This window comes from Cervus elaphus, chromosome X, assembly GCF_910594005.1.
Source record: "Cervus elaphus chromosome X, mCerEla1.1, whole genome shotgun sequence".
Taxonomy (NCBI): Eukaryota; Metazoa; Chordata; class Mammalia; order Artiodactyla; family Cervidae; genus Cervus; species Cervus elaphus.
In genome coordinates, this window is record NC_057848.1 from 75,496,622 (window position 1) to 75,510,194 (window position 13,573).

At 49.8% G+C, this 13,573-nt stretch overlaps 1 protein-coding gene across 1 annotated transcript; it reads left to right on the forward strand.

Moving 5' to 3' along the window:
- The first annotated feature begins 6,082 nt into the window (after positions 1 to 6,082).
- Positions 6,083 to 10,770, forward strand: GPR50 (G protein-coupled receptor 50). Its single transcript, XM_043897238.1, has 2 exons — positions 6,083 to 6,390; positions 9,230 to 10,770. Exons 1-2 carry the CDS (start codon positions 6,204 to 6,206, stop codon positions 10,768 to 10,770), a joined length of 1,728 nt encoding a protein of 575 aa, XP_043753173.1. The 5' UTR covers positions 6,083 to 6,203.
- The last annotated feature ends 2,803 nt before the right edge of the window (positions 10,771 to 13,573 follow it).

Genomic DNA, 13,573 nt, shown 5'->3' on the forward strand with positions numbered 1-13,573 from the left:
CAAACATTGTATATTAATGCATATATATGGAATCTACAAAATGGTATAGATGATCTTATTTGCAAAACAGAAATGGACAGATGTAGAGAACCAACATATGGACATCAAGAGGGGAAGCAGGGTGGGAGGAATTGGGAGATTGGGATTGACGTGTATACACTAGAGATGCTATGTATAAAATAGATAACTAATGAGAATCTCTCCTGGAGAAAGAAATGGCAATCCATTCCAAATGGCAATCCAGTATTCTTGCCTGGAGAATCCCATGGACAGAAGAGCCCGGTATGTTCCCAGTCCATGGGATGGCAAGAGTCGGAAATGACTTAGCAACTAAACCACCACCAATGAGAATCTACTGTGTAGCTTAGGGAACTCTACTCAGTGCTCTGTGCTGAGCTAGATGAGAAGGAAATCCAAAAAAGGGGGGATATATGTGGGATACTTGGGTTCGAGCCCTGGGTTGGAAAGATCCCCTGCAGAATGTAATGGCTACCTACTTCAGTATTCTTGACTGGAGAATTCCGTGGATAGAAGAGCCTGGCAGGCTACAGTCCATGGGGTTGCAAAGAGGAGGACACAACTGAATGACTTTCACTTGGAACTTGGTGGCCAATTGACTTTGTTATACACTGGAAACACAATATTGTAAAGCAACAATACTCCAATAAAATTAATAAAAAAGAAATCTGATTCTTCCTTCTAATGGAAAATACACAAACCCTATCAGTGATGCATCTCAGGTACCAGTGAAAAGACGAGTCACTCTGTATGTCCCTTTCCATCTAACATATTGCCACATGTCATGGTGGACTGGGATGATGGTAAGTGCCCATTGGGTGGCTTCTGCTAGGAATTAGAGCCTAGAGGCAAGAGCCAGCTGAGGGCAGAGTCTCTGATGTCTCAAAGAGCCTCTGTCCTCTATGGAAGTGTAACCAAATAGAGCTTATAGAGTATTAGAAATGTTCAGAATAAGGAGAATAACAACTAGTGGTTATTGAATGCTTACTCCATTCTTGAGAGTGTTCTAAGTGCTTGCATATATTGTCTCATTTAACTCTCCCATCCATTCTAGGATGAGTTATGAGGCACTATTATTATTTTCATTTTATAGCTGAGGAAATGAGACAGAGAGGCTAAGTCACATGTGCAAGCTCATGCAGCTGACCAGTGGCAAAGCTGGGTCCTAGCTTGTTTTCATATTCAAGAATTGGGTCAATACCCTCCATGCTTTTGGGCATCTGCTTGGTGCTGGGGTAGGAGTGGTGGGGGTAGTAGGGACTAGATGTACTGAGCACCTTCCAGACTGCTGTGTACCATCCCAAAGGTAAGACACCCCCAAAAGGTTCAAGAACAAATGGACTATGTTTTGCTTGTACTCAAACTGAAAGACATTTTCACTCTTACTGGGTTTGCCCCAAATTCTCATTTTGCCACGTTTCATACATTAAATCGATGATCAATGCTCTCATGTGGCTTCAGCACAAGATCTAGTAAGGACAGAGGAGTTTGGAGGCTCCCAGTCCTTGGCTGTGCTACCCTCCCAGGGTGAGAGAGGAGGTGTGAACTGGCACTCAGAAGCCCTCTGTCTTTCTTGGGCCAGTGGCTGCTTGGGGGCTGAAAGTAAACTCAAAATGTTCATAGCAACATTACTCATAATAGCCAAAAAGTAGAAATAGTAGAAATAGGCTTCCCTATGGCTCAGCTAGTAAGGAATCCGCCTGCAATGTGGGAGACCTGGGTTTGATCCCTGGGTTGGGAAGACCCCCTGGAGAAGGGAAAGGCTACCCACTCTAGTATTCTGGCCTGGAGAATTCCATGGACTGTATAGTCCATGGGATCACAAGAGTTGGACATGACTGAGCGACTTTCACTTCACTTTAGAAATAGTCCAAAGATCCATTGATGGATGATTAGATAAACAAAATGTGGTCTCTCCATCTGTGGAATACTATATGGCCATAGGCAGGGATGAAGCACTAATACATGCTGCAACATGGATGAACCTGGAAGACACTATGCTGAGGGAAAGTAACCAGACGCAAAAGGCCACGTTTTGTACGATTCTATGTATATGAGACACGAATCAGATTAGTGATTGCTGGGAGCTGGGGGGTTGGAGGCGGGACTGCTGATGGATACAGAATTTGTTATTGGGTGGACGAAAATGTTCTGAAACTTAATATTGATAGTAATGATGGTCACACACCTTAGGGACTGTACAGAAAACACACTCAACTGTACACTTGAAAAAGGTGAATATGGTATGTGAATGTATCTCAATAAAAATAATCAAACCAAAAATAGAACAATAACAAATAGGAGAACACAGAACCCACCCTATCAAGTCTCAGAGCAAAACACTATCTTATGAAGTTGGGTTGTGGGAGAAAGGCCCTGGGCTGAGAGGATATTGGGCCTGTGTTTAAGCCTGAGCTCCTCCATTAACGTTGGCATGGCTTTGGGGAAGTCCTTTCTCCTCTTGGTGCCTCAGTTTCCCCACCTGTTAAGTGGCATTGCTGTGAGAATATATTCCTGATGGGATTTTGAAAAGTATAAAGTACTTATTTTAATTTACAAGGCACTAATTACAAGTGAGGTATCATTATAGTACTGGAGGGTGAACAGAGAGCCTAGAAGTATGATGAAAGGTAACCTTCTGCCATTGCCTCCATAATAAGAGATCTGAAGATGTGGCACTATCCTTGTGTGTGCAGAAAAAAAAATCATTCGCTTGCTTTCACTCACTTTTTAAAGAGAATGCCAAGTTGCCAGCTGCCACCCTGATTGCCAGTCCCACCCTGATCTTCAGTTTTAAAAAGATGAGAAATTTGGGAGAGGGGAGATAAATTATGAGTTTGGGACTAATATATACACACTACTATCTATAAAATAGATAAACAACAAGGACCTACTGTATAGCACAGGAAACTATACTCAATATCCTGTAATGACCTTTAGTAGAAAACAATCTAAAAAAGAACACTTATGAATCACTGAATCACTTTGCTGTACACTGGGAACTAACACAATCTTGTAAATTAAGTGTACTTCAATAAAATACCTTAAACAAGATGAGAAATGTGGAGGCTGAGATGAAAGGTTTCTGTATCAACAAGAAGAGGGGGGAAATCTTTTAATATCTACCTTCCATACAGAATGCCCCTTGGCACCACCTCTGATTCGGATGTCTGAGCTTTCAGTGCTGGGGGTCCTTTGGGTGACTATGTAGTCTCCCTAATCTCATAATAAGTGACCTAAGGGAAAGGATCACCTTGGGACGCCGCTGGGTTCCAGGACTGCAAACTCTCCATACAATTCTCTGTCTGCTATCTGTTGCGTTTTCTCGAAGCTTCCCAACCTCCATATGGGTTTGCAAGGTTTTCCTGGGATCCCCAGGGAGTGTCCAAGTTCTGCTCTGTTTTGAATCTATATCTTAATAGCTTGCAAATCCCCAGTAAATTGTTTCTCTCCATCTTCAGTTATTAGCACTTCCTAGCAGGTCTTTTAGAAAGACACAATTCAAAATCCTTTGGAAGCTTAAATAAACCATATACATTGCCCTCTACCCAGTAAAAATCTCCCCCCTTAACTGTTTCAGTATAATTGCACATGGAGCTTGTCCTACCCTTTCAGAGCCTGACTGGCTTTGTTCTTCATAGGTACCCACATAATGGATTTGATATCCATCTGTTTTTCTTAGGATGGGGACTATTTTCAGAAGTTTTTGTTAAGATAATTCATAAAAATAAGAAAATTAACCAGATGCAGAATTCTCTTTCCCCCATTATTAAAATCGTTGCCTCCTCCACTTGTCTGGTATTGAAACATCCAAGCCCCATGAGGTCATGATCAAGCCGTGTTAGAACAGGGGCAGGGGCCAGGGATCAGGTGACCCTCTGTTCTGCTCATTCAGGAAGTCTAGGCCACAGTCCATCTAGAATCCCCAGTGTTCTGGGCCTCCACTAGCTCTGGGGCCATCTGATCTCAGAAGGACAGTGCACTGGATAACAGTTTGCCAGCTCTCTTTACAAGTTTTTTTTTTTTTTTTGAGGGGTGCAGTGGGTATGGTAGGGAACACTCCAATGCCTTAAGTCATTAGAATGTTGGTTTCTTTCTTCATTCAATTTTTTATTTACTTGAATTAAAAACCGTTCTTTGCTACAAGTAAAAAGATCTAAACCCTTGGGGAACCTGCATCAGCAGCCGGATGTGAACGAACGACTTCACCGTGCGGACGAGCTTTCAGCTTTGGCCTCTTTTTAGGAGCTTACGGTTGCCTAGGGGAGACATCGGAGCCTGTTGGGGGACTGCGGTTATCTCGAATCCTGGCTAAGTTTGGCCCTGACTGCGCGCGGCCCGGGCTCCAGGCGACGCGGAGCAGTGAGATTCTGAATGAGAAGACTCCAGGCGGAAGATTGTTCTTCTTGCAGATTCCCTTCTAAGGGTGCGCAGGATGCAGGTGAGGGGTTCATGTTCAGACACACAAGGGGACACATTACTAGTTTCGACCTTTCAGCTAGAGAAGGTGCATGCGATCTTGATTTTTTCAGTCGCGTCTGTCTTTCCCTTAAATGTCCCTGAATGTTGAAGTCATCCGCGGAAACCTTCCCCAAGCCCTTCTCCCCCTCCCCCCGCCCCCCACCATCCAGGTGGTGGCGCTCCGGGACAGTGCAACCCCCTCTAACCACTGCAGCCAAGTTGGGACAAGTTTCAAAGTGCTTGCTGAAATTGTTTGGGAGACTTTTCAATCAAAGTCGTAACTTTGAGCAGCTGGCACGAAATCTACCCCCAAGACCAAGGTCGTTGAGGGACCGATTATCCGAATCTCGCCCCTATATAGAGCCCGAACCTCTCAGATTTCACGTGGCCTGTGCGCTCCGAGAGCCTGGGCGCGCCGCAGGGAACTGTGACTCCGGGGGAGGGAGACCCGCGGGGCCAGGGGTCGGCCCGACCCAGTTGAGGTCGAAATGAGACCCCTGCAAGGAAAAAGGACCAAGAGGAGTTATGCCTGGGGGGGTGGCGCTGGTCTGCAGGGGGCTTCTGGGTTGCACAGCCCGGCATCTCCGCGCCTGTCCCGCCGCTCCGGCATAGCTCTCGGAGCTCATCAAGCACCCTGCGCCACTTGGTTAAGCGTGTGGGGCACCTAGAGAGGAAAGGGGAGTCGGAGCCGCTCGCCTTGGGTTTCTTTTTGAGCAGCGGCAGTCCAAGAGAAGGGCTCCCCGCCCCCCCCCCCCCCGGGTTAACTTTCTCCCAGAGCAGCCTCCAGGGTACCAGGCAGCGGGGAAAGGATGCGCTCACACTCTCACTTGTCCCAGAGTTGGGGGCAAGCGACTCCCATCGACCTCCCCTCACTCCCAGAGTACAAACTCTGCTCCCAGAGCCTGGCGTAGGGACCATCTTCTTAAGGAGAACACAAGTCTGGGACTGGACTGAGTGGCCACCCGCCACTGCCACTAAGGGAGTCAACCAGCTCCTGCCAGGCACCGGAGTGGGGATAAGTTCTCTAGAGAATGGGGTGCAGATTGGGGATGGAAGACGCCGGCAGCAGCTGTCCTCTGCTTCCCACACAGTACAGAACGCTTTGAACAGGCAAAAGTAATAGGATGGGATGAGCCTCTCAAGGACACTGCAGGGGTGAATATCTATGATTCAAGGGGCTACTGGCTGCCCCCCACACTCTGTTAGGGGCTTCAGACTGGTTTAGGTTGGCCCTGGACCCCAAGAGGGACTCTATTGCCCTGCTCTGAAATCTACAGGGCTGTGCCAGGGTGTTTGCGTATGAAGAGGGAGGGAGAACTTGCTAGAAACGGATGCGCAGTGGCTGATGCGGGGAGGGGAGGTGGATTCCGAGCCGGTCACGATGCAGGGTACCTGGGGACCGTGGTGGGAGGGGGAGCGGCTAGAGGCAAAGCGTAAACAAGGCAGTCGGAAGCAAGACGACACCTCGCGTTGGATTTGTCCAAAACCAGTTAGAGATCAAAGAGGGGGCGGTCAGGGAGCTCTGATTGGTCGGGGGGAGGGGTTTGGGGTGGAGCTAGCCGCCTCTTGAGGCTTTAAAAGCTCATCGGAGAGGGGCGGGAATGCTGTCATTTGCTCTCCGACTCTCGCAGGGGTGACAGCTTTCCCGAAGCCGTTCCCAGCAACAGAGCAGGTGTTCGCTGTCCGGACCTGGCTGGGAGGACCTAACGATCCTCAGCAGCAACATGGGACGCACCCTGGCGGTCCCTACCCCATATGGCTGTATCGGCTGCAAACTCCCACAGCCGGACTACCCACCGGCTCTAATCGTCTTTATGTTCTGTGCAATGGTCATCACCATCGTCGTAGACCTGATCGGCAACTCCATGGTCATTTTGGCTGTGTCGAAGAACAAGAAGCTCCGAAATTCTGGTAAGACCCCCTTCCTTCTCCCTACCCACGGTGCAGCCACTTGCAACCCCTAGGGTGTTAGTTTGGGTGCCTGGAATAGGGAACGTGTGGACGGCCCTGCTTCCCATGTCCCGGCGAATCGCGGTGGTGATATTCTGCCATGGGGGAGGTCTCATCAACTTAGAGCTTCTCCAGGCTGCGGACGTTCGGAGAAGCTCTGGGCGTCCAAGTGCAAATCTCAGGTCCCCGCGGTGCGCGGCAGACCGCCAAGCCCTGTCCCGTCGGGGACCTGATGCAGAGAGAGCCAGCACCCGAGCGGAGAGTCCAGCGGCCGCCCGGGGACAGCACGCCGAGCGGGACGCCGCAGAGGTGGCCGCGCCGAGGCAGCGCGGGAGGAATTGACGCGGAGGGAGCAGCGGGGTTGCGACCCGCTCCGGTAAAGTTAAGTTTTCTTCGCGGCCGAGGCGGCGCTTGCCGGAGCGCGGCGCGGCGGCGGTGGAGCCCAAGCCCGGCCGAGCCCCCGCTCGCCGCAGCCCTGTGGCTCTAGGGCGGCTCCTGGGCGGCGGAGCGCAGACCCCTCGAGCCTGAGCGTGGATCAGGGAGGTCTGAGCCCGCCGGAGCCGAGCTCTGTCCACCCGTCCCAGGGCGCACGGCAGAGAGAGGCGAGCGGGCGGCTGGGTGCAGCAGGCGGTGGCAGCGGCTGCGGTGGAGATCCCGAAGTCTGCAAGCGGGATGTCGGGGGTCGCAGGACGAGGCGGCGGAAAGGTTTGGGAACTCGGGGTCTCGGGGGCACAGAAGACAGCAGAACCGATGAGGATCGCCGGAAGGCTGAGCGAGAGCTCAGACGGCATAGTGGGGGACCGCAGGGAGACTGCAAAGTGCGGGGATCTGGGATGGGGCGGAGCGCAGATCGAGACTCCCTTCGTGCTTCACCAGTGCCGAGGGGAGGGGACCGGCTGCGAGCGGGCCCGGGAAACCGTACAGGAGGCTGCTGGGCGCTGTGTGAGCGGGGCGGGGGCGGCGGACACTGCGGGGCCGAGAGCAACATTTGCAGGTTGGGCCGGAGAGGACTTTTGGGAGGGGGAGGCGGAGGAGGGGCGAAGGGGCCCAAAAACCCTGCTCCGGCTCCCGGAGGGAGGGGGCGGCGCCCAGGGTCTCCGCCGCTTAGATCCTGACTGGCTGGGGCCCGAGGGCAGGGGGGAGCAAGGGGATGGGATCTGAAGCGGATGGGCACCGACGGTCCCTAGGCCAGAGGGGTGCCAGGGATAGGAGGGCGCCAATCTCTGCAAGATTACTTTGCTTGGACGAGGAATGAGAAATACCATACAAGTTTCTAGAGGCACAGAGCGGCACAGTCACGAGAAGTTTTCTTTTAAACTCTGATCGGTGGGTGTGTCTGATTTCTCCGCTGTCCCCCAGAGGCGCGGGGCCGCCCACTGGCATCTCACTTGTACCCCAGCAGTGCGGTCCGAAGGTGCCCAAAGCTGGAGCGCCCGAGGGGGGAACGCACCTACAAAGTCCGTTTTCTCTTCTTTCTTTCTTCTCCTTCCTTTCTCTCTATAATTGAAATAAAGGTGTTTTGGTTGTCGTGGTTTTGTTTTTAAGTCTTTGTTTCTCTTCTTCTCCGAATTGATGACTTTGAGGGAAAACCCTAGAAAGAACGTCTTGTGTAGAAACACAGAGGCCCCGCCTTAGCAGCGTGGGCGGAAGCGGGCAGAAGGAGCCATTCCTTTGCCTTTTTAAAAGTGCTCATTTTCTCCCAGTACAAGATGAAGTGCAGTATTTTGCCAAATCAATTCTCATTAGCAACGAGGTGTTCCCAGAAAAAGGGATCGGCGCCTGCACTTTGACCTTACAGGTTTTACAAACAACGTTCCTATCGCCGCCCTACGAAACAGGAGTGGGGGCATGTCTCCCCTTCCCCCATTTCATGTTTAGCTCCAGTAAAGTCTGGGGCCGGGCGCCCGGAGCCAGTGTGCAGGGGAGCGAACGTGCTGATGCCCGGGCTCTGCACGGGGCCCCGCGAGGAGCAGGCTCTTCTGCTGATACTTGCAGAGATTTTTCTGATTTTTTCCCCCTCCTTGCTCACTATTTCTCAAGACAAAATTTTATATGGCCTTTCTACTGCACGCGCCTCAGTTTTTACTCTTAGGTTACCTGGGAAATGGTAAGTATTTACAAGGTTAGGTCTGAGATTCTTGTCCGATCCCGCTGGGAAAGACAGCTTAAGACAAGGACGGCCCCTAATGCCCTTTCTCAGGCAGTTCTCTTTAGGCGCGTTTGCTGTTGTAAATGCAGTGATTTAGGTTAGAGAAGGCAGGGGGCAAATTTATGTTTTCGGGGTAGGCGAGGTTGAGACTTCCTGACAGTCTTCCAAACTCTCCCTCGCACGCCTCCATCCCCACCTTCCAGCCTGTTTCCAATGGACAGCTCCATCTAGCACTCAGTGCTCCGTTCCTAACCCCCTTGCCAAAAGCTTACATTTTGTTTTTGTTTAAAATAGTGTCCGCGGGTCTGTCCATGTGTGGGGGAGTGTGAAGGTCCTCCCAACAGGCTCATTCTGTGGTAACTTCACTTCTTTCCCAAAGCAGCCATGACATTGTCTGAAGGGAAGGAATAAAACAAAAAACTTGGTGAAAGGACAGGAGCTTGAACCTGCTTGTGCATCAAAACCACGTGGGACATGCTTGTAACTAAAAATAAAAACAGGACTGCATTTCTTTGAAAGAATTCTAGAGTTCTAAATTGTCACTTACTCCAGCTGACCTTTCCCTCCAGCTTAGATTTGTAGATTTCTGAAACTTAACCATTTATTCCTCTCTGTCTTTCCCCCTCCCCCCCACCCATATATGTTTTTCAGGCAACGTCTTCGTGGTTAGCCTCTCTGTGGCTGATATGCTGGTGGCCGTCTACCCCTATCCTCTGATGCTACATGCCATGGCCATCGGCGGCTGGGATCTCAGCAAGTTACAGTGCCAGATGGTGGGGTTCATCACAGGCCTGAGCGTGGTCGGTTCTATCTTCAACATCATGGCCATAGCCATCAACCGTTACTGCTACATCTGCCACAGCCTCCAGTATGAGCGCATCTTTAGTGTGCGCAATACCTGCATTTATCTGGCTGTCACCTGGATCATGACCGTCCTGGCTGTCCTACCCAACATGTACATTGGCACCATTGAGTATGATCCTCGCACCTACACCTGCATCTTTAACTATGTGAACAACCCCGCCTTTGCTGTGACCATCGTCTGCATCCACTTTGTCCTTCCTCTGCTCATAGTGGGTTTCTGCTACGTGAAGATCTGGACCAAAGTGCTGGCGGCCCGTGACCCGGCTGGACAGAACCCGGACAACCAGCTTGCTGAGGTTCGAAATTTTCTAACCATGTTTGTGATCTTCCTCCTCTTTGCAGTGTGCTGGTGCCCTATCAACGCACTCACTGTTCTCGTGGCTGTCAGTCCGAAGGAGACGGCAGGCAAGATCCCCAATTGGGTTTATCTTGCAGCCTACTTTATAGCCTACTTCAACAGCTGTCTCAACGCGGTGATCTATGGTGTCCTCAATGAGAATTTCCGAAGAGAATACTGGACCATCTTCCACGCGATGCGGCATCCTGTCCTGTTCCTCTCTGGCCTCCTCACTGATGTCCGTGAGATGCAGGAGGCCCAAGCCCACGCCCGTGCCCGCACCCGTGCCCGCACACAAGCCCGTGAACAAGACCGTGCCCGTGCCTGTCTTGCTGTGGAGGAAATACCGATGAGCGTCCGGAATGTTCCCCTACCTGGTCATGGTGCAGCTGGCCAACCTGAGCATGTCTCTGGCCACCCCAAGCCAGCCTCTGGCCATTCCAGGTCTGCCTCTGCCCACCGCAAATCTGCCTCTGCTCACCCTAAGTCTGCCTCAGGCCAGTCCAAGTCTGCCACTGTCTATCCCAAACCTGCCTCTGTCCATTTCAAGCCTTCCTCTGTCTATTTCAAGGCCGACTCTGTCTATTTCAAGCCTTCCTCCAGCCACCCCCAGCCTGTCACCGGTCCCTCCGAGATTGCCATCGGCCCTGCCACCAGCTTCCCTAAACCCACCACTGGCCACACCCAGCATGCTACCATTCACTCTGAGCCCACCACTCCTGACTATCTTGAGCCCATCGCCACCAGCCACCCTAAGCCTGTCATCGCCAGCCATTCTGAGCTTGCAGCCTCCTGCCACCTAGAGTGTGACATCTTTGACCTCTCTGACCCTACCTCCAGCCCCGCCAGTGACTCCTCCAACTCTGCTGCCAGCTTGCTGGACCCTACCGCTGCTGCTGCTGCCACTGCTGACCCCACTGTGGTCACCACTGATTACCATGAGGTTGTGCTTATTGATGCTGATGCTGATTCTGATGAAATGGCTGTGTAAAAACTGCTCTTGGGGTGGCTAGGCAATGGTCCACTTTTAAGTTTGCCTAGCATATGTAATGCACACTGAGATAGCTTAGTGAATCTGCACACAGACAGACACACATGGGCATGGACTCACAGACACGGTAGACCCTTCACCCACCTTTTCAGGCATACTCCTCCTTTACATTATGTACTCGGAAAAAGTGTGAGTGTGTGCGCTTGCTATTAGAGATACCAAATTTCCCTCACATTTGACTTCTGTTGTTTTGAGCTTCCCTTTCCTCCTGGGATGGACTGTGAGCCCACAGTGATCCTTGAACTTGTAGACTTTGATTTTTCCCCATGCCTGTGTAACCCATTCTCCCCTCTCATTTCCTCCTCCTTGTTTCTGCTTTCTTCTCCCATTCCTTGAGGGGTGGGGGAGCAGTGCATGCTCAGTGGTAAAGGTGCGCTATGGTAAAGCCTTCCTTCAAGCTTTATGTGTTTAAGTGTGTAACTCTTTACTGTACTTTTAACGGCAGTCCGAAAGGCAGTTGCGATAAAGTACAAGTACTTGAAAAAGTTTTTCTAAATTCCAGCAACAAACTATGACCCTTATCTGAAGAACACACTTAATAAGATCTTACTAAAATAAATATTCATGCCTATGAGATCAAATGGCAAAAGGAAGGATATGGCTGCACCAAATCATTTCTATTTTGTGAAAATTCAAATGTTGGTGCTGATTTTTATAGTCAAACAGGAATGTAAATGATGAGATGTTTTTACATTATTTATTTGTGGTTGCTTACCTTTTTTCAATATTTGCCAGGATTTTCTTTCACTTAGTTCCAGAAAAACAAATCCATCCATAAGCTAGTTTTTGCCCAAATCCAAATTTATGGCTGCTAAGATCATTTATGTTATGCTTTTAGTATTATAATTCACAACTACTCTTTATCTTAGAGATTTTTTTTAATACAGCTTGATGTTTTTATGTAGTCAGTTTTACACCTTTCTTTTTCTTTCAAAAGGGAATTTGAGGTAATAACGGGTAGCCAGAAGTGAATGGAGTACTGCCTGAACTTGTAAACGAGTGCCTCTCTAAAAGCCTTTCTCTCCTGCCCTGTCCCTCTGAGCCTCTTCACTGTGGTGGGGAGTGTGGAGGGACGTGGGGAGGAATACTTGCCAACATCAGCCAAGCCCACCACCTTGGTGGAGGTTCTGTGATCCACAGCATTAAGTTGTTCGCAGCCCAGGGAATGATTTTTTTTTCTCTAGAATTTAAGAAAACATTGTTTAATGAAAATCTCAATTATTGATTCAAATCAGCACTTAAAGCAAAGTTTATTGTACAGATGTTTGTAAGGATAATGGAAATGTATTATACTGCCTTAATTCAATTCTGTATTTGTGCTAGCAATTAAATAAAAGCATTTTTGTGTCCTTGGTGTGTGATTTGTGGATAAATTTGCTTCTGCCACCAGAGTTATTTATGGAGAGGGCTAAGAGGTGGGTGGAAAAGCGTCCCCCTTGGGGGACCAAGAGACTTGGATGCAAGCAGTCTCTCTGCTATACCCCAGGGTGAATCACATGACCCCTCTCTCCACAGCTGTGTGGCTTAATGAGCTGGTGCGGGTGTGGTGGGGGCAGAGGAAGGCTCCCTGGGTGTGGTGTGTTCTTCTCACTGATGTGGTGACAATGGACGATATGACCTACCTGCTCTGGGACTCCTGGACCTTGCCTGTCAAGGCTTCTGAAAATAGGTCCTCTTTTACCCCCATGGAAGGAGTCGAGTGGGGCCTCAATTATGTCACAACTCCACAGGCTGCTGGGACTAAATAACAGAGGCCACGATCCAGTGGGGGCAGGCACAGGGGTGTGGGACAGAAGGATGGCTGGAAGTTAGGTGACAAGACCCCAGCCACTGGGCAAGCCTCCTTGGCCTCAGGAACATAGCCTCAAAAGAATCTCTAATGACAAGGTAATGGCCCAAACACATGACTCTATAAAAATAAAAGTGGATTCAAAGTAATACATGGTAGGATATCAATTTTGGTTAAGAACATGTACATTAAAACATGCACATATACATAGAGAGTTATGCATACCTATGTAGTTGTTCCATCCAGGTTTAACCAGACTGCAAGTATAAATTGAGGTCATCTTCATGTTTGATGCCCAAATTACAGGGGTTCAAGCCCCAACAGAGTGACTGCTGCTGTACCTCAGGCCAATTCTGTATCAACATTCCTGCCAAGTATCCCCGGATATGCAAAAAGGATGCTTACTTGAGTGCTCACAAATTGCTCTGCAGTCTCTCACCATGTCCCTCCCACCCCGCCCCATGTTTTCCTCATTCTCCCTGTCTGCTGTAACTCAAGGAGCTTGCTTTGGGTAATATTGCAAGTGCTCAAACCGAGGGTGCTGGGTCATGATGTTCCCTACTGGGTGCAGGGTTCTGAGAGGTGACAGGAGAGGTGGAAAAAAAAAAACTACTAGCATTTTTTGCAACCTTGTTTCACACTCTACTCTGAGGTGCCTGGCAACACTACTTATGCCCAGAGTCTCACAAAGTCTCATGAAAGCAGCCACTTCAGCCACTCTGCTAACCAGCAAGATGTGTTCATCATTCCTGCCTCCCCACCCCCACCCCCATAATCTACTCCCATGGGAACAAGCATCAGTTGAAGCACGGTGCCTCCAGTTTATACATAGCCAAGAAACATTTTTCTCTGCCCCTCTTTCCCTTATTCTGTTCCTCTCCACTCCCAAAGTCAAGAAGCCTTGTAAACATATCTCTAACTAGCCATGCCCACCATGAGTGGCCAAGGCAAGAC

Coding starts and splice junctions, on each gene's coding strand:
- GPR50 (XM_043897238.1), top strand. CDS start 6,204: ATGGGACGCACCCTGGCGGTCCCTACCCCATATGGCTGTATCGGCTGC. Junction 6,391..9,229: donor CAAGAAGCTCCGAAATTCTG/GTAAGACCCCCT, acceptor TATGTTTTTCAG/GCAACGTCTTCGTGGTTAGC.